The 24990-nt window shown below is 52.6% G+C and overlaps 6 protein-coding genes across 6 annotated transcripts; 4 read left to right on the top strand and 2 right to left on the bottom strand.

Moving 5' to 3' along the window:
• Positions 1–1082: 1082 nt before the first annotated feature.
• Positions 1083–4665, bottom strand: SKG3 (the record flags this gene model as incomplete). Its single annotated transcript, XM_014690636.1, has 4 exons — positions 1083–2822; positions 2908–3912; positions 3997–4154; positions 4275–4665. 4 exons carry the CDS (start codon positions 4663–4665, stop codon positions 1083–1085), a joined length of 3294 nt encoding a protein of 1097 aa, XP_014546122.1.
• Positions 4666–10850: 6185 nt separating this feature from the next.
• G6M90_00g102230 (uncharacterized protein) lies at positions 10851–12143 on the top strand (the record flags this gene model as incomplete). Its single annotated transcript, XM_014690637.1, has 3 exons — positions 10851–11281; positions 11339–12018; positions 12091–12143. The coding sequence occupies 3 exons, from the start codon at positions 10851–10853 to the stop codon at positions 12141–12143; spliced, it is 1164 nt and encodes a 387-aa protein (XP_014546123.1).
• Positions 12144–12627: 484 nt separating this feature from the next.
• Positions 12628–13656, top strand: utp23 (rRNA-processing protein utp23; the record flags this gene model as incomplete). The annotated part of the gene is made up of 3 exons (XM_014690638.1): positions 12628–12715; positions 12771–12860; positions 12923–13656. The coding sequence occupies 3 exons, from the start codon at positions 12628–12630 to the stop codon at positions 13654–13656; spliced, it is 912 nt and encodes a 303-aa protein (XP_014546124.1).
• Positions 13657–15126: 1470 nt separating this feature from the next.
• G6M90_00g102210 (uncharacterized protein) lies at positions 15127–18728 on the top strand (the record flags this gene model as incomplete). The annotated part of the gene is made up of 2 exons (XM_014690639.1): positions 15127–17334; positions 17400–18728. 2 exons carry the CDS (start codon positions 15127–15129, stop codon positions 18726–18728), a joined length of 3537 nt encoding a protein of 1178 aa, XP_014546125.1.
• A 2278-nt stretch (positions 18729–21006) lies between these two features.
• On the top strand, positions 21007–22606 carry G6M90_00g102200 (uncharacterized protein; the record flags this gene model as incomplete). Its single annotated transcript, XM_014690640.1, has 2 exons — positions 21007–21442; positions 21624–22606. 2 exons carry the CDS (start codon positions 21007–21009, stop codon positions 22604–22606), a joined length of 1419 nt encoding a protein of 472 aa, XP_014546126.1.
• An 894-nt stretch (positions 22607–23500) lies between these two features.
• Positions 23501–24385, bottom strand: TVP23 (Golgi apparatus membrane protein TVP23; the record flags this gene model as incomplete). Its single annotated transcript, XM_014690641.1, has 4 exons — positions 23501–23658; positions 23798–24081; positions 24169–24214; positions 24277–24385. The coding sequence occupies 4 exons, from the start codon at positions 24383–24385 to the stop codon at positions 23501–23503; spliced, it is 597 nt and encodes a 198-aa protein (XP_014546127.1).
• Between the last annotated feature and the right edge of the window lie 605 nt (positions 24386–24990).

The following is a 24990-nucleotide window of genomic DNA, read 5'->3' as shown; positions in this document are numbered from 1 at the left end:
GAGCCCTCAGCAACATACATACTCAAGTACTCGTACTCGCCGGGGTGTGACCGCGGCATGCCCCAACTCGGAAGCACCAGGCAGTGGCGATTGGCGGTTCGGACCCCCTCCACACATACCAGACGACCAGACTCGCCTGACATGGACCCATCCATATCCCAGCCTGGCCTGGCCGTCACCAAGTCGTGGCCAATCCATGTGCCCAAGTTGCATCGGTTGGGTGTTTTGCATGTCAACTATTCGTTCATCTGGCCGGAGAGCTCTGACAGAGCATCTCTGGGTTTTCTACTCAAGATACGCCCACAAGGTGGCATTTCGTCATGACCAATACCCCGAGCTAATTGCTTTCACATCATCCAACGCAGTACATACGTATGGACATCAACATCTTCAACAGGATGTGGTCATAGCCAACCATTAGAATTCACTCCTACACTCGTGCCACCCTCCTTTTCTTATTTTTCTCCATTTTTTTGGTATCCGGAAAAGTCCTCCCGGGTCAACGTCTATTCCAAGTAGGTTCTATGAAAATGAGATAAGAGATGCCTAATGAATGCCAGCTTTTGGTCCTCCAGACCCCCCCGGTTAGGTTATTTGGGCTCTGTTAACAACAACACCATATTCTCCCTTCCCCTTCTATTTTTTGTTCCTAATCATGGAAGAACGGTGACAAAACGGAGGCTGCCGATTTCGCCATGTCAGTCTAGCAAATCCTTCAACTTTAATCAAGGTCCTCCACGTCAAACCAAGAATAGACAGAGAATAGTAAAGCTATAGAAACAAAGAGTACAGTATCAGCCCCGATAAACAGGCCGGAACATGGTATACGCCTTTTCCCAACGCGCTAGTTTGCATTGTTGCCAATGCTAAAATCGACCCAATCCTCCAAATTCGTGAACAAAGAAAAACGCCCGTCTTGTGATATGCATCCAATGGCGCGTTTCGTGTCGCCCATTAATTTTATGTAACACACTGGATAAAGCAGTCACTGCCAAACAAAGAAAAGGCCCAGCAGCCTGCTCATGCAACATTCGTTATTCGGTCATCTCTTTCTTCATTTCAGCTCGGCGATACTGGCCAGCTTAAAAGGCCTGGCCCTGGTATGGAGCATGACTAGGGACTTGACCCTGATTGTGGTTGTATTGTCCCTGTGGAGGTAAGCCAGATGACGGAGGGCCGAGAGGTCGAGAAGGATTGCCTCCGGGGCCTCCATGAAGAGGTGGAGGCGGGCCACTGGCTCCGCGTCCAGCGCCTGGATATGGAGGTTGAGGGCTAGGGTTCCTGACACCCATAGCCCCAGGTCCTCCAAATCCGAGATTACCGCCGTACTGTGGCGAGTTTGCTGCGGCTCGATGTTGGACGTACTGTTCTGGTGTCATCGCTCTTGCTCCTGCTCCTGCTCCTGATCCCGATGTAGTATAGGTACCCGCGGGCTGCCAGGCCATAGTTCTTTGGCCAGGTTCCACGGGTTCCTGTCTCCCATGACCTGACCGAGGCGCGTGAACATTCGGATTAGGCTCCGGGGAGTAGTAGCCTGGCGGTTGACTGCGCATTGAAGGTTCGACAGGTCCTGGGACTTGTTTTCGCGGCACCGCCGACGCACCATAATTAACAGTAGGGCCAAAATTGACGTCTGGGATATTGAATTCCGAATTCTTCTGCAACGGAGGCTCTCCACCCCCTACAGTCTTCAACACGCCAGCACGAGGTCGATCTTCGTCGCGGTTTCCATTTGAACCGTCAAATCCGAGGCCTTGGTTGTGTGAGGGCGGGACTGGCCTTGAATCATATCCAGGTACAGGGCCGCCATACGGGTCGGAGGTATAGTGATCAATGATGTGATCAGGAGTGATGCTGTTGGTTTGTCGTGGGACTGGTTTTCGATGGGGATTGCCGGGAGGGCCGCCCCGACCACCCCCGGGGCCACCAGGCGGTGGCGGCCCGCCTGGTGCAGGTCGATAATTACCATACTGGCCAGGGGGTCCGTTTGGGGGTCCTTGACCTGGAGGGGGTCGCCCGCGCCCATAAGGCCCAGGCGGTCCTGGGGGACCATGAGGAGATCGAGCTTGGTCTGGTCGGAAGCCTTGCTGCGGAGGATTAGGTGATCGCGACGGGCCTGATCCTGGAGGATAGGGCGATCGACGTCCTTCCGAGGTGCCAGGACGTGAATTGGGATTCTGGCCGTGGGGACCGGGAGGCCCCATGGGTCCCACGGGGCCCCTTGATCGATGGTTCGGAATCTCAAGGTTTGGAAGGGTTGGGCCAGGCAGGTTCGTGGCAGGTAGTTGTCCTTGGCCTCCTGGGTTCGGGGCTGCATCAGGGGTTCCAGAATTAGCGTAAGTTCCTAGTGAATGGTCATGCGAGTATCCCGCGGGTCCGTAGAGCGCACCATCCTCACCATCTCTGTAGTTGGCTGGTGAACGACCACCCTGCGAGTCGGTTTCCATGCCACCAGCCGTGGCCATCTGGGCAAGTGTCGAGCTTGAAAGCCGACTATTCGCTCGTCGGAGCTCAGGGGAGTGATACGGATTGCTGGTCGGTCTAGCTTGCGGTCCATGACTGAAGGCTGGAGGGCTTGAAACCGGCTCAGGAGTCTGGAGACTTCTCATGGCTTCCAGATTGTGCATTGGAGGGGGCGGAGATGCGCCTAGCTCTTCGTCAGAGCTCGCAGGCTCGTGAATCATTTGACCGGGAGGGCCTCCACGAAGGGGGGGCTGGTGCCGTGGTGGTGAGCCGCCAGCTCCAGCATCATGTCGTTGCGCACCACCCAGATTTGGATCTGATACGTTACGCAAATGGTGAGGCTCACGACCCGGCTGCAGCTGCTTGCCTATGTTAGTATGAAAGACCCGTAGAAGCAGGGGTAACGATGCGCGCTAATGACGGTGCATGAGATTTAAGGCATACCAAGTTGCCATCATCAGCAAACCCAACCTTGGGTCTACCTCCACTGCCAAAGCTAAGTCTTGCACTGGAACGACTCGCACTACGAGAATGGGATCTAGAACCGTCTTCCAGTGCATTCATTCGTGTCCCGGTAGCGTCCTTTAGTCGCTTGCGCCACTCTCGTTCTGACCATGACGTACTGCCTTCGTCGAGAATCAGCGTCGAAACATCGAGTATCTCAAGATATCCGTAGCGCTTGTGTTTGGGCATGGCAAACATGAGCGATCGCGGGTCAAGAACGCTTGCAACCAATCTGCCGGGTCTGCCATACAGACCAAAAGAGTCCCACGTAGGGAATAAGAAACGAAGCAGCATCTCAAAGCCGCTGACAGCCGGATGAACCTCGGGCATGATGAAGATGAAGCCTTCAGTAGATGAAGGCGGATCAGAGTGGACGGTAACACGGCCTTCAATCTTGAGCAGTGTTGAAGCGTCAATCAAAGATTTTGCCTGGGGGTAAATCGCATAGGCAGAGTATGCATCAGTAATGGTGGCAATTGGTTGAGCCTTCTTTTGCTTTTTCCCGTCCTTTCTGGAATCATAGAATTTGATATCTCCCTTGAGAACAGGGGCGTGAGACCGGTCATAGGCAGACCTCTTCTTGAGTTCTTTCTGTTGCTTCTGGTATTCCTTCTCATCCGGGGGGGAAGTAACACACCAGCAGCGACGCCACGGCACACCGGCACCGAAGCGAACTCTGACCCACTGCTCTGACTTCATGCGTGATCTCTCCATGATCACATTGATATTGTTCAGTGATTTTCCCTTGGCCGCAATCAAGGCGCCGGTGTAAGCCTCCTGTAAGGTTGAGTGCTCGAACATGGCAAGACGGATTCCTGCCGTCCACTGAATCAGAGAGTGGTGTGAGTTGAAGTGGAGAAGATATCGATTTCTGCCCGCAGTAGATATGCTCAAAATGTTTTGTAACGGCTGCTCATCGTTGGAACGAGTAGGGAGTGATTCGATCTATACCGCAGCGTACATGTTAGACGAATAGGTGGTCGGAATGGGCTTGAAATTTGGGCATTCCCACGACCGAGGCCAACGTACCATCTTGATTGAAGCATCCGTGAGATTGATAAACTTTGGCAGGACCTCGCCGTCCTCGCCGGCCGCATCAAGTTCGGCGGCATCCCACAACGACAAGACTGTGCCGACAAGCTGTGCAAAACATTCGGTCCATGTTCGGTCCGTATTCGGTTTGCCCTCTGTGCAACAATTAGTTAGTCAACCGTTCTGGTCTTGGCGCCACCAAGCCTGTCCAGTGTGTTGGTGAGAGAAAGGCTGTTGGGCTTGGGGGGGCGGAGAGGGGAGGTGTGTTCCCGTACGTGTGTTTTGGTCGTCGAGTTTCAAAAAGTATCCTTCCTGATACAGTTTGTTGGAGTGGCTATTGAGAAGTGTGAAGATGGGCTGGAGCTCAGGAATAGTGTCTTCGTTAATGTCCATGACGGGCGGCTGGTAGGTCTGAACCATGGACAGTGGTCGCGATGAACTGCGCTGACGTCGGGGAGGAGTGTCGTTTGGAGAGCCTTCTGGCGGGGTTCCATAGTCCGGCCGTGATGGCGGCGTGACGGGTCGGCGTACAGCGTCGATGTTGCGATCTAGTTGAGGGAAAGGGTCGGAAACGTGGTGCTGCTTCTTCTTGAGGCTCACGGAGAGGTCGTTGGGGGGCGAGGATGATGGCGATGGGGTCTTTGCGCCAGCGGAGAAGTGGGACATAAAAGACAGAACTGTTCAGAGGCGACGTCGATTGACGCAGGAGTCAGCACATGCAACCGGACATTGAACGAGAGGATGGGACGTGGTGCAGAAGACGGGCGCGAGAAGGGCAAGCGGCCAGGTACAAGTAATAGCAGTACCAGGGGTGGATGAAGCACAGCCAACATTGAACTTAATATTGCAAGTGGACTGGTCCTCCGCAATGCATGCACATTAATGTGTGCTTGGGATGGGACGGTCCCTGGGTGACGATTCTCGGCCCTCCAGATGTCCGTCGTGTGCTCAGGTGCTGTGCATCCGCGACGCCTCAATGAATGGCCAGCGATCAGACGGACCTGGAACACAAGGCAACATTGATGGAACTGTCAAGTGCGCGACGCCCGGATTCCGCCAGCACTGCCCAGAGGGGGGGGACATTGAAGGGTCCGGTGCAGTCTGGTCAACTGGTCTGGTCCGGCATTATTGGCACATCACCGGCACCATTGGCCGCAGCTCGCCGAAGCGACCAGGCCGACTAGCGGCTGGGCCTGGCTCGGGTGCCGTAGCATTGAATTGGCCTCCCCAGCCCTGGGCGTCCTGGGCGGGCTCTCATGACGGCTGACGGCTGTTCCGGTGGGACAAGAGACGCCGAACCAGGACAGCGCCCGACAGGAACAGAATGCTCGCATGCTGAATGTGAACGAGGTGACCAGCATGCGTCCAGATTGCGCCAGATTGGGCATCATGCGTGGGGACAGGGGTGCATTGCGGACAGCGTCCTTGCGCGCAGCCCTGGCCGTTGTGGCCGTCATGGCCCGTCGTGGGCGTCATGGCCGGGGACAAGTGACAAATTCGGGGCCACAATGCGACCGATGTGGGCTGAAGAACTGGCCGGACTGAGGGCTGGGGGACCTGGGGGAGACAATAATGCGTCTGGTGCATGTGCACGAGTGCGCGTGTGTACTCCGTAGGTGGACGACTAGAGGCATGTACTGCAACCAGCCCTTGGCTTGTTCAAATAAAGTACCTGAGTTGACATGTAATAATCTGGACTGTGCTGTGCTTGGCTTTGGGCTGTGTGGGCTCGGCCCTGGAGACTGAAGACTAGTAATACCGATGGACCTTGACTGCAGACATGGACTGCGGCGCACTGCGCACTGCAGATTGCCTCGCCAGGCCTTGTCTCCATGGCCGGCACTGTCGGCTTGGCGACTTGTGGATTGGGCTCAATTGAAGGGATTGGACATGGAGTGACAAACTAAGTAGGAGAGGGTGCACAAACCTCGATTGCGCCCCATCTTGCTTGATTGCTGCCCCTACCCAGGCTTGCTGCAATCACCAGACGGGAGAGAAAGGAAGATATCCTGGAGGTGGACCGGTCAACTCGGTCAAGTTGCGCGCTTGTGAATGCGCCGGACCCTTCGGGCAGTGCAGTGCAGCGCAGTGCAGAGCAGAGCAAATTGTTTGCCGGTAGGTCAAAGGACAGCCGTCCAGATAATGAAACGAAATCGCCGCAATGGGTTCCAAGCCGGTGGGAATTGCTCTTTGAAAAGGCTCCGTCTCGTTGCTGCGTCGTCGTCAGTGGCTGCGCCGCCAAGTCGGAGCTGTTATTTGTGGTCTAGGCCAGGCCGGGTCTTCGCGCAGTCTTGGTCTCAGGTCCGTCCAAGTCGGGACTATTACTTTGGAAACAAGGCTCGGCAGCGTTCCAAGACAAGGAAAACAAAACAAGAAGGAAAAAAAAATGAAAGCCAGCCCAACCAGGGCGGTGGGCGATTCTTGGAGGTAGTGGCAGTCGTGATAGTCGTCCTCTGAAGCGAGATGGCGACGCGGTCGAAAATCAAGGCCTAGAGGAGAGCAAGGAAACCGGCTCGCTTTCCGTAGGTCGAGTCAAGTCGTCCTTCACAACGGCACGCTGTGTCAACTTAATAAGTATTAAGTAGCTAAAGGTCGGTAGGGTGGTGTGCGCGGAACAGTCGGAGGCCACTTGAGTAGCTTGCATGCATGATAGGCCCGAGGTGACGAAGCCAAGACTTTTTTTTCCTCTGGTTGTTTTTGCGTCGATGTCGTCGTCTGGTGCTCGATGTAAGTATTGGTGCCACGAGGCGGTTGCGAAATACCCAAGGGGGAAATAGGGAGAGAAAAAGACGTGGGAAAGGAAAGGGCAGGAGAATAAAAAGACATGAATGGAATAATAAATCCAGATGTCCTAGCACTTACCAAAGGAGAAGCTAAAGAACGTACTTAGATGCTGGGCTGTAGCTTCGCTTTTAAAAAGGTTCCTTTTGTTTAGCTTTCCTTTCCAGCCTGCATCCAAGGCGGTTCAAGGCAACGCGGTCAAGCCAAAGGGCTCGTATAGCAAGATAAAAAGGCAATGTCCAAAATTAGCCTGCACATAGACGAAAGACTCGAATTTCGCTTTGTTGAAGCCCTTGCGCTTTGCGCGACAGAGAATGCGACGGGCTTGCACGCTATAATGCGGCCTATTTGGCTCGGGGCCGCGGGCGCCAAATGCGGTTGCTATGAGATGACTTGGGCTTTTGGTCTCAAAGAAAGAGGTCAAAGGCCCGAGTGAAGAGCCTGGTAACAGTGAATCGTCAAGGTCAAAGTCGTCCACGTCAAGTACACGCTGCTGCCGCCACACAAAAGGATGGCAAGCCAACGACGTAATGGGAGGCCCGCCAAACAGGCTTTTTTGTTGTGCAATATTCCACGCGGTTCAATGGTCGATCATCGGAGTTCGATCTGGCGGGCGGGCGGCACAACCTGTCGACCTTAGATTCGCAGATGCCTCGACTCCAAGGAAATCGTTGAGGCTGCGGCCGAGCTTATTGGTTTGAACCTTGTTGAAGCGTCACAGCCACCGTCACCCAGAACGGCTGAGAGGAGAGAAATTAGGCGTGAAACTTTAACACGGGAGGCTGTAGGTGTATATAATGGTTCTCTTTTTTTTTTCCGATGGCGCCAAACGAGACGAGCTCTATGCGGGAATGGCTAGCCTCGATCGGCAAAATACTCTGGCCTGTTGCGTAATTGTACCAGACTCTACACCCGGGCGACGGCCCTTGGGGAACAAAATGCACGTAAACGGCGGCAGTGAGCCATCTCGAAACGAAAAATTCAAACAGCCCGAGATGCCGTGCCATGGGGAAGGGGGCAGGCGCTTCTAAATAAAAGCGCACGTCTATCCCCCATCTTCATCCCCATCCCGTCCCATCCCATCCTGCGCGTTGTCGCCCAGCGATGCCAGTTGAGCGTCTCGTGTCTGAGGCGTCTCATGATCCCCCTTCCATCCCGACGAGGCCGAGTCACGGCGCTCCAGACTCGGTAGGGCCCATCCTAGACCCTGCCGTGCGCCTTGTCTCCTCGCAGACTCGTCGCCAATCCAGAGCATCATCAGCCCGGCTATCCAGACTGGATGCGGTCGGCGGCTGGGCTTCGACTAAGCCACCGCCCATCTGCTGGGTCCGCGTGCCCATCATCAGATGCACCTCGGCGGTTTTCCTGCTCGCACTCGTTGAGAGCGTGAGAGGGTACGAACCACCAAGCCCTCGGCGCCAATGGTGCATGATACACAGGCTGGGCCAAGAAAGACATGGGGCCTTGTTGGTGACGGTGGGTTTAATAATAGCCTGCCGCTTCAAATGTTCGCAGATGGTGCGAATCCCAAGTTCCACCAGCGGTTGTTTCCAACATGTACATATCTGAACCGTTTCATCAGTCAATCAAGGTGTGTGTGCTGCAGCAATAATACGTAAAACATGTTCCTGTCCACTTGCTGCCAGGTACTCCGGACGTCTTGTTGCATTAGGTATATCCGGCGTCTCCGTTGGTTTTCATCTCTTCGAGTGCTCCGTACTACATGTTGTGTACGGAGTACTGTACGCAGACCATGAGACCATGAGACGACGCCGGCTTGTCGGGTGTTCTGTGGCCATTTTGACCAGTCAGTAGCACCACGGAGTAGCCGCCAACTTGTCCATGATTAGAGAGAGCGTTGCTATAGATGGAGTAATACATGATGATTTCCCCCGTGTTACGACGAGGCCAACGGCATGCAATGGGTTGGCTCGGGCAGGGGTGAGGACAACTCGGCCACCAGATCTCTGGTCAATATTCGCTCTGTGTTCCGGAACCCCAATCCGCTTGGCATGCCTTGAATTGTTTGCGCAATTGACCTGCAGATGCTAGCACTGCCAAGTCCAGAGCTGTGACATTGCGTGGACAAATCGCCAAACCAGCCCCCCCTTCGAACATGCTCACCTCCCGGCGTAGCTCGGAAACAAACACAGTGTCCAGATGTGCGTGTTTCGACGACGTCGCTTGGCCGGAATTGTCTGGATATTGCAACTTCCAGACACTGCCGTGAGCCGGCCAAGCCAAGACTGGGGCCAAGAGCCAAGCGCCAAGCGCACCATTATGCCCCTGCTGGGCGATACGCCGGCGGTCTGGTTCAGCTTAGCAGCGGTGCTGTGCTCAGAGGCGTGACTCCAGTCAAATTGCGGATACGAGCCAGGCACTTTCTGGAGAGGCCAGACAGAAGCAGGGGGCTGGGCACCTGGGGGCTGAAAGGCTGACTGCCCAGGCGGTCAAGTCAACCAACTGACTTTGTTGCAGAGCTTGCGCGGCACTCCAGATGTTGGTCCCATTCTTCCAAATCGACGGCAGCTGCAGGCGGGGGAAGAGACTATGCGCTTGGCCTTTGGAATCTCGGCGGCTGGCCAAGGCCGCCCGTTGCTGGGACTGATGACGATGAGTTCTTGTCATGCTCGATGCAATCAATAGTCTGGTGCTGGTTATTGGTTCTGGTGCTGGTGCTGGGCAATACCAAACATTCTGCACTGTGTTGGCTCCATGCCCAGGAACAGGTAATTTCTCGAATGTAAGACGTCTAGTGCTTCCAAGCCGGCTCGTTGTGCATGTGGAGGCAATCCAGGGCTACGGAGTACTCTCTGGCGCGTCCTCTGACACCAGCCTGTCGCAGAACCAGCCATGTATGGCGAAATGCTCACAGACCGTCATCACTTGATTTGCTGTCAGCACCACCGAGTACGGAGTACGGGGTAGTCTCAGTCAACTTGGAAAGGAAGGGGCGGGCGGTTGGTGCCGGTGATTGACCAACTACCTATCTAGGTACTCATTTGACGTCATCGCCACATGCGCCGGGCTGCAGGGCAGTGTCGGCGCCAATGCCAAGTTTGGTGAATTGTTTGTCATCGTCACCATACGCTCAATACGCCATGGGCTGCATCATGTCGCCTTCGACCCTTATGCTAGTTGCCAGTCTGAGATGGCCGCTGCCCTTGCCTGCACAATCAGACTGTATAGGATGATGGCTTGCATTGGACCATGCCGGGTATGGGTTCCGCGTCACCTATTAACTACCTAGGTAGTATTGCGAACCGATATTCAACATCTCGGTGTGTCGGCTTCAAACGTGCGCCAGTGGGCTGCTGTGTGCTTCTCGGGACTTCGACACACGAACATTGCGTATTGTAAATACCGCCACACGTCAGAGCGATACCTGCTATGTTGAATGAAAACATAACGATACCCTTCGCGAAAAAGCTGGCTTTTCTCCATGGCTCTTGAAACATAGGTTCATCGTGGGATAGGGTAGTCTGTTTTTTTTTCCCTTGGAAAATAATACACTAGGTAGGTAACTATAGTGGAAAACTTCTTTTTTCTTTTTCTTTTTTTCCTTTTTGGGTGTCCGTCTTACGCCAATCCCATATGTAGGCGTGTTATAGTCGGGAGTCGGGAACATCATGTCGTCAAGTCGATGCATCGAAGCTGCACATTTCGGAGTTGCATCTGACAATCGTGCCACTCGGAAGACTCCGCTGGTAATGCGGACACGGGTTAATCTTAACAGAACAATTCGTCAGACAAGCCCAGTTGGTAACTTCCCCTCAACAAACCTCGCGCGGAACGTGCTGTACATGTATTCTATTCGACACTGAAAGCACCTTTCCAGGGCTGTTCCAAGGACAACTTCAAACGTGGTTGCCGGGCTGACTGACGGAAGGTCTGACTCGACCAATCGCGTCGTCACGTGCGGACATTCTACAACCTCCAACACGACGACGAACCACCAGACGAATACTAATTCTTGGATGTGTCAACACATCGACATCGACCGACAGAGATTGCCGCAGAGGCCGCGGTGAGCGACCCAACCGGGTCAACGCTGGAGTTCCATAGTTGGAATGCGCACGTCACACTTTCCAACGCCCGTGGTCATTTCGAGATCTTTATCGCGACCGCGACAGCGCCAGCTTCAAGACCCGCTATGGCGGGGCCGTTATGAAAGACGATACTCGGCAGATTCACCCCCAGGGACGTCTGATCGACAAAAGAAGCTGTCGAAATTGCCTTTTCGATTCGAAACGGGCATTGGGTTATTCGCTAAGCGGCAACCGAGACCCTTCCCCCCGCCCTTCACGTCGCCTCCGTCGGCATCCTTCTCCGATCCTCTAAGCACCCATCATCGAAGTCGCGATCGAAGGGGGGCATTTGTGAATGGAGAACTCATAAAGGGCCTAACGAATGGAGATGATGCCGTCTATGCGAGCGATTTCTTTATCTGCGCGAACGATGGAGTCGGGGCCTGGGCGATGCGACCACGCGGCCATGCTGGGTAAGATCCTTGCCCCGCCCTCTCACAGTGTTCATGAAAACTAATACATTGCTGCAGTCTGTGGTCGCGATTAATCCTACATTTTTGGGTGGCTGCTGTCGAAGAAGATGTCCTTCGATCCCTGTCCGCCGGTACACCACATACACCCGATCCCAAGTCTATGCTCCAGTATGCGTATGAGCGGACACTTGATGCCACCGTCTCTCTCGATTGGCAAGGAACAACCACTGCATGCGGCGCCCAATTGCACTATAGAGCCTCGAGCGACAACTTGTCAGTAAATCCATTGCCACTGCTGCTCGTTACAAACCTCGGAGACTGCCAAGTGATGGTCCTTCGCCCGCGGAACAAGGAGGTTGTTTTCAAGACTAAGGAACAGTGGCATTGGTTCGACTGTCCCAGGCAGCTTGGCACCAATAGCCCCGATACACCCAAGGACAATGCTGTCGTGGATACTATAGATTTGGAAGTTGGAGATGTGGTACTAGCGATGAGCGACGGCGTCATTGATAATTTATGGGAGCATGAAATCGTCGAGTCGGTTGTAAAGAGCATCAGAAGCTGGGAGTCGGAAAAAGGAGGAGGGTTGAAAGAAGACAGAATAGGTGGCCGCAATGGCGGGATGAAGGTGGCAGCGGAAGAGCTCGTCGCTGCAGCCAGAGTGATTGCGATGGATCCGTTTGCAGAGAGTCCATTTATGGAACAGGCTATTGAAGAAGGTTTGGCCAGTGAAGGAGGTATGTTTCTTTGTTTTACCCTTTATTCCGATACCTCTAACAATACATGTACTTACGATACGTTACCTACAGGAAAGCTGGATGATATTAGTGTGGTTGCTGCCTTGTGCGTTGAGAACAAGTGATGACGGAGCTATCTGCATTGGATTTTGTCTGGTTAATGCACGCAATGAATTATTGAGTCATTGTGATCAACTCTGGCGACTATCCATCTAGTCGGCGAAAGCTCTTCTCTAAGTTAAGGACTTGAACTTGAGCGATATTAGTACTGCTACTCCTCGAATTATTGAAAGCTTCTGGCTTGGACTACAAATTTTTATTGTTTAATACCCCGTGCCTTGTTAGCAAGCAATAATGGGTGCACCACCGACTCTGGAGTCCATTAGTGTGGGGCTGTCAATGATCTCGGCCGGCTTTTGCGCTTGGCCAGGATTGGGGTTGGCGGCTCCTGCCTTATCGCACGTGCAGACCCTTGGGTCCGCCGCCGATAAGAAATTTATTCTGGAGAGCTCACGAAGAGTCTCTGGAGCAGAGTTCAGATACGCTTTGTGATTTCATCGCACTAGCCCATATCGCCATTTCCAATTGTGTGTCTTGTATCCATCAAACATGAGGGGAAAACGATCCAAACAGTATCGCAAGCTCATGGAGCGATACTGTATGACCTTTGGTTTTCGGGAGCCGTACCAAGTTCTAGGTAGGTCTCCGTGGTTCAGCTTCTTGTCTCGACCACTTGCTAACATTGTGCCCAGTGGACGCCGAAATGGTCCAAGATTCCTGCCGGTTCAAAATGGAATTGGAACTCGCATTACAAAGAACAGCCCATGGAAAAGTCAAGCCAAGTATGCGCCCTCTTTTCGTTCATCCTTAGGCCACTCGTTTCAGCTCCCTGACCAAATCTCAGTGATTACACAATGCGAAATTAGGAAGCTCTATGCGCGGAAGAATGAACCTGGTATCAGCGAGGCTATCGAGGTAGCCAAGACTTGCGAGAGACGACGTTGCGGCCATCACCCCGATGAGTACCCCGAGCCGTTGAGTACGCTGGAGTGCCTTCAGTCTGTCATAGATCCCAAGGATACGGGCGAGAATAAGCACCGATATGTCGTGGCAAGCCAGAACTTGGATTTACGGCGCATGCTACGCGGAGTCCGAGGAGTACCTTTAATATACATCAAGAGAAGCGTCATGATTATGGAGCCAATGTCCGATGAAAGCGCTCAACTTCGAGCCCGAGAAGAGCGTAGCAAGTTTAGGGCGGGACTGAAGCCAACAGTCGGCAAGAGAAAGAGAGAAGAAAGGGACAATGGCGACGAACAAGATGACGACGGTAAAACTGATGGCGACCATGGAAGTATGATGGCAACTGGCGCCGAGCCGAAACCGCCGACGAAGAAGTCAAAGCGCCCTGGTCCGAAGGGGCCCAATCCCTTGTCGGTGAAGAAGAAAGCTAAAAAGCAGCCGGATGGGACGAGAAAACCAAAGACGACGGCTGAGACGGAGGAAGAATTGGGCGATGCGCCGGCCAAGCGGAAGCGAAAGAGAAAATCCGAGTCAACGAATGCTACCTCGGCAGGCGAAGGGGGCTCGGGCTCGGGCAATGTACCCCAGACCGTCTCAAATACCGATGAAGGCTGAAATCATGGAAGACACTGAAAGGGGGAATTATATTGTGTAGCTATGGTTTACGGTGTTGATAGGGGCTGGTGTTGGAAGACGGTTTCGTGCATTTGGTATCGGACATGCCAACATAAAAGTGAGCATTTTGCAGGCGTGGCCAGTCAAAATAAAAGAAGATGGTTTCTTAATCTCCATGGGATCTGATGACTTTAATTGAATATTCTCCCCCGGAAAAGGAAGTCCAGTACACATATATACAGCTGCGGTTATGAAAGGTGGGTGTAGAATGAATACAACCGCATTGTTGAGACTTTACAGCATGTGCTTCGACTTCGACGGTGGGGAATTTCAGTATTTTCTTTCTTTCTTTTCTTTTTCTTTTTGGCAAAATGGCGATTGGTTATTGAACAAAGGAGGCAATTATATCCGGTTTGTAGTACGGAGTAAAGCGCGCAGTCCCTAGTTCGGCTGGGCCTGTAGGCTGTGGCGATGATGAGCGGCGATCAAGTGTTGGTGGAAAAAGGGGGCAGTGCGTTGACACCACTAGAGCGGTTGACAGGCGGCAGGATACCCTGGTTAGTCGCAGTTGGGGAAGTGGAGGTGTGGTCGGAGTTGCTGCGAACTAGTACCTCTGTTAACTTATTAAAGGCGACTGGTTATCGCACTCGCACTCTGAAGCTGGTGTAGAGGAGATACTCTTTGGGTCTTCTGTCAGTCTCGTCTGTCCATGTCAGTCAGGGCGGTTGGCGATGTGGTGTCACAGTGGTTGAATGCGGCCCCAATTTCCGGCACCCACATCAAATTTGGTTCTCAAGGGTCAACTGGTGCCGTCACCCTGCAGCAGTTAGCGCATTCTTGACAGCATCCAGGTCCTTTGACGGCCACATGCAGTTGACACCAACAGTCCAGGACTAGGGGCAGTGCGTCCCTGGCCCCGCCTATTGCACCAGCTTGACCGCACAGTCATTTGACGCGGCCCGCAGTGAGCAGCCGATGGCCAGTGGCTCCCCAGTTGCCCTGGCCCTGCGAGCTTCAGCCGGATGTCTGGTGGAATGGAAAGGGAACCGACATGGGCCTCTGGACTTTTTCTTTTCTTTTCTCTTCTTTTCCTTCCCTTTATTTGGCAATAATTGATAGGTACGGAGTATTACTGTACGGAGCACATACCGAATCTGTCCCTTATTTTTGGCCCTGCCAGTGAGTGCGTGGAGGGAGCTCCATGTCCAGTGCAGTGTTCCGTTTTCCTCGCTGCCAACTTTAGAACCCACCTTTCAAATTTATATGCCGCCAAACGTCTGATTTCAGCCAACTCCGCCACCGCCTTCTTCCAAAACGGGGCTCCTACAAAAGACGTCACACCTTATCTTTATCACGTCCCATCCGTCCCCTACGGAACCTTCGAGTCTTGGATGTGGACGTGGTACGGAGTAGAAAGACAAACGAGGTTCGGTCTCTTTGTTCTGTTTCTGTTTGTCGGACATCGCAACAATGGTCAGCAACAAGGACGTTGAGCCTGACGACGCTACCAACCCAAAGGCGTCACAAGCTCCTGTTCCTACGCCGGCCCAACATGAAACCGACGATTTTGGCCTGCCGATTCGACGCTATATAGCCCCGGCTAACGACGCGACACTGCCGAAGGCTGACGTGGGGGTCGACAATGTGATGACGACCTCGGAAACAGCAGACGAAGTGAATAATCAGACAAAGGATGCAGACTCGTCCACTCCTGCGCCGGAACTGAAGGACCAAAAGTCATCAACCTCATCTGCAGGCTCCAAGGATAGTAACCGGGCAGCGGAGAGTGGTAGTGAGAGCGACGATGCTCCCTTCGAGGACGCTCGGAGTGCGATGCCTGCAACTTCATCTGTTGCGTCTGCTCGCGAGCCTGCAGTTTTGACGTCGGGAGCACAAACCCAAACTGCGGAACCAGAAAAAGAAGTCAAAGAGAAGGATCATGCTTCGATATCCACCCCTACTGTGAGCCCAGACGAAACCGCTTCACGCGGTGCGCAAACCCCAAAACCAGAATCCGAAAAGGCCGACCCCGTTGCCAATGGCACAAAGCCTCCCGTACCAGATGAGAAACAGGCCGAAGGAACTGCTTCTAGCTCGGAGCAAACTAATGAGAATCCCAAGATTTCGCATACCCGAGATGTCAGCGCTGTTAGCATTGGTAGCGGCCCTCAACCAGTCCTCTCAGAGTTCTCACATCAGCAACTTTCCACGCAGCATCAAGGTGAAAAGGAAGACGACGATGGTGGTTGGCAAACTATGCCAGCGTTCGCTCCGTACGACATTTATGACGACGACAATCGTTTGATTGCGCGAGAACACAATGAGGAGGAGGACGAGAAATATGGCTATAGTGGCCTTGGAGGCGCTGGAAAGGGATACACTCGTGTTATAATGGATGAGGATGCCGAGTCTGCTACTAGCTTGGACGACAATACGCAATATCTGTTCCAGGAATCAAAGAAAGGCACGGGTCTTGCGGATGACGAGGGCCGTGATGCTGTCGCTCAAATGCAAGCTACGAAAGACCTGTTGACCGAGGGCCAGAGAATAGCTTACGTTGGGGTGGTGCGCTTGGAGATTGCCAAGATGGTTAAGGAGGCGGAAGATTTGGAGGTCACCAAGAAAATAAAAAAGTTGGTCAATATGAGTGCCGAATCCGAAAAGATGTGGGGTCAGAAGATGATGATTCGCCTCTACTCTCACATGGATATCAGCGAAGCAGAACAGGTCATGATTGAGCAACTTGCCGAGCATGGTGTCATACCCAAGGACTTGACGCCAGCACTGCATGCCAACTCCAGAGTCCACAACCCCATGGCCGAAGACCGGACATCAGTCGACAAGAGCACCGGGTCAACTTCCGTGTCCCCTGGGCCCTCGACTCCCGACGATGAGAAGCCAGCTGAGATGCCACCGCCATACGAAAGCATCGACCATAGCGAAGTCCCGGACGCGCAGACACCCTCTCAACTTCCCACAACCGAAAAAATCGATATTGACCTACGTTGGACCGTTCTCTGCGATTTGTTTCTCATCTTGATTGCTGATTCAATATACGACGCCCGCTCTCGGGTGCTTCTGGAGCGTGTAGCTGACAGTCTGGAAATTTCCTGGATCGATATATGCAAATTTGAGAAGCGTGTCACCGATGCCTTGGAAATGCAACAAGCGGCTGAAAAAGAGAACTGGAACGAAGAGGAACACATGGAATCTCGAAGGAAACAAGCACAAAAGAGAAGATACATGATGATGGGCCTCGCAACCGTTGGAGGTGGGTTGGTCATTGGATTGTCAGCCGGGTTGCTTGCACCTGTCATTGGAGCTGGCCTTGCTGCTGGTTTCACTACCATTGGCGTCACCGGCACGAGTAGTTTTCTGGCCGGAGCAGGTGGAGCAGCCATTATTACTTCATCCGCTGCTGCTTCAGGTAGTGTAATTGGCGGTCGAGCTGCCAATAGACGAACAGGTGCGGTAAAGACGTTCGAGTACCGACCCCTGCACAACAACAAGCGAGTCAATCTCATTGTGACGGTATCAGGTTGGCTGACAGGAAAAGTGGACGACGTTCGCTTGCCCTTCAGTACTGTGGATTCTGTCATGGGAGACATCTATTCTGTGCTGTGGGAACCGGAAATGCTGCGAAGCATGGGTGACACGATTAATATTTTAGCTACAGAGGTATGCATTCAAATTGCTCATACTTGTCCATGGACGGGACAAACGTGCTAATTAATACTCCGCAGGCCCTCACCCAAGGTTTGCAGCAGATTCTGGGTAGCACCATTCTTATGAGTTTGATGGCCGCCTTGCAGCTCCCTATTGTTTTGACAAAGTTGTCATATCTAATCGACAACCCGTGGGCTGTCTCTCTTGATAGAGCCACGGCCGCGGGCTTGATTCTGGCTGACTCACTCATGGACCGCAGTTTGGGGACGCGGCCAATTACCCTTGTTGGATATTCTCTAGGCGCTAGAGTCATCTTCTCCTGCCTGCAGGAGCTCGCCAAGCGCGGCGCGTACGGGCTGATACAAAACATCTACCTCTTTGGCTCACCCATCGTTGTTAAGAAAGAAGAATTTGTCCGCGCAAGGACTGTTGTATCAGGACGTTTTGTAAACGGCTATAATCGTAACGACTGGATTCTTGGATACCTTTTCCGACTAACCAACGGCGGGATTCGTAGAATTGCCGGACTGGCTCCCGTTGAGGCGCCTTGGGTGGAGAACATAGATGTTACAGAAGAGGTGCCGGGCCATATGCAATATCGAACAGCGATGCCTACCCTCTTGATAAAATGTGGTTGGGTAGTAGAGAGCGAAGAGTTTACTGAAATAGAGGACCCTGATCCTGAGAATCATGAGGAGCGACAACGAGAACTTATCAACGAAATCGAAGAAGCTCGGAAGGAGCTAGAAAGGGAAGGGAAGGCCAAGAAGAGTGGCCGATTTAGTCTCTTTGGACGACGCAAGAAGGCCGATCGCCAGGAGTGGGAAGTGTATGAAGAGTCAGCTGCCAAGGGGGGCAAGGAAGACGGTAATGGCGGGAAAGTAGAAGACAAGATTGGCAACAATCACGGTGTTCTCTTTGATGTTGATGCTATTCGCGCTGAGCTGGCAAAGGAATCCTATGGTGACGCCGACGTGGAGACGGCTCTTCAAGTCAAGGAGATTAAGTCGACTCTGCCGCCTATGAAACTTGACATTTGTCCTACTACACCGTCGCTTTCGTCCCCAATAGCAGATGGTCGAAGCTCCCTGCGGGAGACAAGGAGCGCTGACGTTCTCACTGTTGGGAGGATGGGCTTTGGAAGCCCTAATGGATCGCGGGACCTATCCCCATATCACACGAATATGCACGAGGAAGAAGTCCAAATGACGTTTGATACGTCATTTGACGACTCGGCACACACACATACGCAGGCTGCTCCATCAACCAACGGCGAGAGCAGCCTCACGCGTCCGGAAATGAAGAGTTCACAAACATTGCCGAATATGACGATTTCAGATCCATGGGCAGATCCAGAGGATGAAGACTTTGGCAAAGAAAAGGAGATTTCAATGACTTTTGCATAATACAAGGACAACGGCCAGAGAAGGGACCCAAAACCTTGCGAGGAGTTTTCTTTTTCGTGTTTCCGGCGATCTATTGGCCCAGCGACAACTGATTGCTTGATCGCCCTGGCGTTGGCATGGATAGATGTAACCGTCCACAGTCGGTTCGCGTTTATATTCGAATTATTTGCTTCTTTCATTGTGAGCCTTCTTGTTACGGGTCTCGGGCCGCATGGATGAAACGGCATTTGCACACGGCGAGGTTACTTAATTACTCTGTTGGCGGACACACTGATTGGATGGGAGGAATAGGTAGGAGAAGGAGTAGGACGCCGTTTTAATCCCTTGGAAGCATGAGTCGGATGAGACGAGAATGGGATGAAGGAGTTGATGATTGAAGAAGGCGTAGTTTCTAACATCTTTTCTTCTTTCACTGTATTATTTGAAGAGACGAATATATAAAGGCAGGCAACGTAATGTTTGAATCTCAAGACTTTTACCGATATGACGCGGACATAGTCTGTACATGTGCTTGGACATTATCGCAATACATATGTGCTATGTAGGTACTTCGGTATGTAAGTGAGATTTTGGTGGCTCGAGATTATTCTTGAAGGAACAAGGTCAGCTGACAGGCGCAAGGGGATGGATGGTTCTCGTTGCCATGTGCTCTGCATCACCAATTGGTTGACCACGTGATTACGGGATAGGATTGAACGGCGGGTTGGGGACGCAAAGGCCATGATTGTTTGAATGAATCAACAGTCTGCATTTGCATCCAGAGTCCAGGGTGGAGTACGGAGTAAGGGGGGATGAAGGAGCGATCCGATGGACGAGCAAGAGCCCCAGTCTCCAGAGTCCAGACCACTTCAAGCTTTCCCAAGCAGTGCCGGTGCGTTTTTCTACTCTACACGTCGCCTTTGGTTAATTTGCTTCCGCAGAAGACTGGCCGTCTCTGTTGTTTTGTTGTTGTCCCCTCCGTGTTTTGAACCAGCCTCACGCAAAAGGCAAAGGCCACCGGCTGGACACAAACGCCGTCTTGTGCTTTCCTGGGGTGGGTGGCTGGACAGTGGACTCATCCCTGTCAGCGGCAGTGGAGACATGCTGCATGTAGTGTGTGGAGGTGATGGCGGGAGGCCATCACCAGTCTCACCTCTTTAGATGCGGAATGACTCGTGGAGACTCGCTTACCTAAGAAAATTGTATGGCAGAGGAGTCTCCACGAGCCAGTCCGCATCTAAAGAGGTGGGAAAGGCGAAGCACAGCCTGGCCATGCCATCCAATTCCAGCTGTCAATCTTTTTTTAGAGCACCGAAAGTGGATGGATGGAGACAAATGTTGGCCGGTGGATTACACGAGTACGGAGTACTACGCAGAGTCGCCGGGTGGTTGATGTTGTGCTCAGAAGGTGAGGAGCATCTCCTTTTCGCATTGACGGTTCTTGAGAATCCAACCACTGATTTTGAGACACAAAGACCCTAGATTTGCGAATGTTGGCTGCACGTACGGAGTAGTACTGTCACGGAGAACCATCGTGACTGGAATACTTGCATTCGCCTGCTGAGGCACTAGTTCCTTCAGCTCGACGGGATTTCTACCCTGGCGCCTGGTTGGCGTTGGCCAGAACTGGAATTGTGCATCAATACTCCGTACATCTGAGTCGTTTCTCGGTCTGGCCAACCAACTAGCCTCCTCACTCGGACCCCAGGGAGGCATGCTCTCTGATCTGAATTTGGTAACCCTCTTTGTGGACGGACGCAAGCCTCTCTTGCCGAGTACTCACAACACAGCACAGCATGTGGCCCATCATGCCTTTCTACTCGGTGGAAGGGTTCCTGTTTGTCTCTCAGAAACCAGCCCAATGGAACGCCCAGTGAACCAGGGTGTCGATTGTCCCGTCTGGTCTTACGCCTTTACAAGCCGCCCACCTCTTGGGCCGCGTGCTTTTCAGTCTGTTCTTTCTTTTCCTTCAATTCCTGCACTTCACAAGGTGCAGGGTGCGCTTCCTCAACCGAGCATTGCTGTGGATTTTGGTTCTTCTTGGTACTTTGCTCTGTTGTGGCGAACATCATTTGGACAAGTGTTGCTCAAGGAAAAAAGACGACGAGACATTTTATACATACATATATATGTATGTATGTACGATTAGCCCTCCAACATCAACCTTCACCACTGGCCACATAAGCGCCGAACCTGTCTGAACCTTGGGACTGGCCTGTAACGCACGGAGGGCAAATCAAAAGTTTTGAGTTCAGTGACGAAAGCGACTTTCATCGGCTGGGTTCGAAGAGTCGGGAACATGGACATTCTTGCACACAGTGGAGGATCTCAAGACGGAGGCAGCAAAGAAAGTGACCCCAGCAAGGATGCGGAGGCTCCCTTCAACACTGCTACGCCTGTCACAACCCAAACATCCGCAAGTCAAAGCCCGTCAACGAGTTTGGAGGCTGGAGGAGCCCGCGGCACCGACCCGGAGATTTTGTTCACAGGCTTCCTCTTGCAGCGGCCTGTCTCGTTGCGCACTTTGACCTCTCTTGATGGCAATACCGAGAACTTCTCCTTCTCATGGACCATGAACAACAACAGCGGCAATAATGTCGACATCAACTGGATCGCATGGGTTGCTAGACCTACCATGATCTCAAGCGAAGCTGACCAAGTTATCGTCGATAACATTATAATCAACCCCAACATGTCTGCAGTGAACCGCGAACGCAATTTCTTATCCGACGACTGTAAGTTTTGCACCTCTGCCAAGCCAAAATTCAACCGATTTGTCTGTTGTTACATCTACATTATCTCTCTGCGCGTCTCATGACCATGAGCCATATTTGTTCAGCGCTTCTCCCCCTCCCCCTTCCCTTGCCAACACGAAGAATGGGCAACTTAAAACAAGCGCTGACAGGACACATACAGCTAATGGCCAGAAGGGAGTCACCATTAATTATAGGCGTTGGTTAGATTCATTACAAAATGGCAAAGACACAGACCAAAGACCGGAAGGCGCCGCATTGCCAGCGGGCAAACGCCTAGCTTCTGACACCGATTTCATGAGGCTCCAGATATCGTGGACTAAACGCAGCACCCGGGAGAGCAAGATATCAAACACTGGCGTTTTCTTTATTAAAAACCCAGCTGGGCTCGAATCGGAGCCTATTCGGCATGATAATGTGACCGGGTATGAGGAGACGGCGGGAACAAACGGAGGCGTGGCTACGAGCATGACGCACATCAGTAGCTTACCCACTTCCACCGACGCTCCAGACAAAAACGGCGGAGCAAAACCTACCGAGGATACAAATAGCAGGGGGCTATCGACCGGAGCTATTGCGGGCACAGTCATCGGTAGTGCCATAGCCGTGGTTCTTGTTGCCGGCCTCACATGGTTCTTCCTGCGCCGGCGCCGTAACCGTAACGGGCCTTCATTCGATCCCCAGTACAAGACAGCTCCATTCATGGAGAACAAGGTTCTATCTGCAACACAAGTTGTGGACTCTCATCGGTCTGGGCTTTCCGAAGATAGCGGACCTCAGGATTATACCACACACAACACCAACACCAGCCCGGTGGGCATTGCGTATGGTGGGCAAGACCAGCCATCGCATGACTACACCGGCAGTTTCACCAACCTGCACGATACAGGTATATCCAACGGCCCTTTAAACTATCCAGGCCACAATCCTGACCCTACCGCAATCGCTGCCACCCGCGGCGTGCGGGAACACCAACACGGCGCGGATACAGACTCGGGCAGAGAGGACTCGACATATCCTCACATCACGCTACCCATACCCTCCCGAATTCGTCACCTCGTGGAATCACATCACACAGACAACGATGTCCGCCGCCTCCTTGCCGAAGAAGATCATCTTGATGAAGAGATTGCCCGTGGGTCCTAGAACTACCTTCGGCGGTATCTATAAAATGCTTGAGTTCGACTTGATTCGGTACTGTTTTGTTTCTTTGCAAATTACAATGAAAGCCATACATAGCGGAGAAATACCACTTTCCACTACATGGAAATCACGGGATGAGATTTATGGTTGCCTTCAATAGGCACCTTTTCATTTTGTAAGCCATGCAAGGTGGATTCGTCGGGAGTTGAGGCTGGGTGTGCGATATGAATTAAAACGAAACGAAACGAAATGCTTTTGAGGAAATTTTCGGCCTGAGCGTAGTCATTGCAAATGATACCACTCGTTAGGGATATATATGTAGTGCAACTTACCGGGGGTTTTGCCTTTTATAAGTGCTGTCTGGGGAAGTGATGCGTTGGATTGAAAGGCAAATGCATGCGGAAGTGGTGTTTTGAGCCTTTTGCCATGCTACTTAGGTAGGATGCGCTCCAGAAGAATCGAGGGGGAATACTCGGGTTTGACAGAGACTTTGGCCTTGCAATGTGAACGGATCCAAGGAACCCACGATGCTGTGTATCGTGGCAGTGGGTGCGGTGGCATTGGAAGAGATGTGAACGATCCATGATGGGGATTCCACCCTTCTGATCCGATTCCTTCTCGGGCCTTTCTTAAACGTTATATTGAGATTACCGGATAACCATAATACGTAGCATGAACAAGTCCTGTATTCCAGCCACTACAAAGAACACCACGCACCAAGAAGCGGCGCTGCAATTTCATCCATTCCTATAATACACCTTATCCAGCCAGTTGGACACGCCGGCTCCCAAACTAGTCACATCTAGGCAATGCAACAAGCCGCCCCCTTCTTCCCTCTAAGTCCGCCTCACATCGAATTTACCACGCACACTCTGTACTCGCCTCTTCCTACGCACCTCAGTTACGCGAAAACCACCGTCCGGCCAGATTTGTCGCAATGCTGCCGGCCAAATTCGTGGTGCCCAACGCGCTGCCGGCCAAATTAGAAGCCTGGCTGAACTTGTCGCATCTCGAAAAGGCAAGAGTGTTCATAATTGTCAAAACAAGGGCGATGACTATAATTATGTGTCAGCCATGATACTATTCTCCCTCGTCTCCCTCCATGTGTCGACCAAAGAGGTGAAAATAAAAAAAAAATAAAAAATAAAACTAGAAAAGAAAGCAGCGGGCGAAGAATAACGGGACAGCACTTACTAACAAGGGGCAGCCACAAAAACTGCAACCTCACAATGGCCAAGACGGCCAGCAGAATCCACAGCAGGGGCTGCACGTACAGAGACAGCCAGAAGAACCTGCTGTCCGTGGCGTTGACAACCTTTGTGCCGGGCTCGCTCGACTCAAAGACCCATTTGGACTCGCCGGTCTGGGGGTCGACTTCGTTCCACCACCGGAGGCCGACGAGGCGCCGGCCGGCGATGTTCTTGAGGTAGTAGAAGTCTGCGGCGAGGAGGAGGATGGTGATGATGAAGATCATGATCCTGACGAGTTTGCAGTGTCAGCCTGTCCATGTCCCTGTCGCAGACAAGAAGCTGCGAGCGGGGGGAGGGGTTGATTTTAGGACGTACATGCTGGCCGTGACCCAGAGACCAAAGAAGTACACCAGCACGCTCGCTGCAATTCGTTAGCCTGCATGATAATCTGTCATCATGGAGCGAACCGAGGACCCGACGTACATATTCGAAAGGTTAGGAAGGTTAGCAGTGTTATGGGGTGCGAACTCAACCGCCAGCTGAGTGTTCCTGGTAACGGCTGCTGCTGCTGCTGCTGCCGCTCCACATCCATGATGCCGGTATTACAATCGATAGCGGACGATGGTAGGTGTAGAGTGTAGAGGGGGAGAGGTTGCGCTTGGGATGCGCAAGAGATGTTGGCTGCTCACGGGAGCGTACGATGCGAGCCGATGGCTTCGGTGGAGGTGGCGATGTGGCGATGAGAGAGGAGGCCTTGTATACGGCGTGTGCGGCTTGATGGTGGTGAGCAGTCGTGTTGGTTACGACCGCATGCCTGGAGCTTGCGTACGAGGTCGTGGTGTTGACAGGCGACATGTGGCATTTGCCTTGTGAGCCAGCCAGGCACACGTTAGACGTCCCAATCTTACAGGCTGGACCCACGCCAGCTTTGGACGACTGGTGCCAGGGGCTCTGGGCTGTCCACCCCAGGAGATGAGTTGATCCGGCCCGCAGACCCAAAAAGGTACAAGCTTCATGTACCGAGTACCCCGTACCTTCTTCAATTGATCGGCAAGCAAAACATCTTGATGATCTGGGTTCTGGATGACGGCAACAACACCGTCTTCTCACATACACTTCCGACTATGCTGGCTACCCCCGCGAAATGTGAAACCGGGCCCTAGAGATAATTTACGCCATACTGAAATGCAAGATTGA

Source organism: Metarhizium brunneum, chromosome 6 (assembly GCF_013426205.1).
Source record: "Metarhizium brunneum chromosome 6, complete sequence".
NCBI lineage: Eukaryota > Fungi > Ascomycota > Sordariomycetes > Hypocreales > Clavicipitaceae > Metarhizium > Metarhizium brunneum.
Note: the sequence above shows the minus strand (reverse complement) of the source record. Positions and strands in the feature narration are given on the sequence as shown.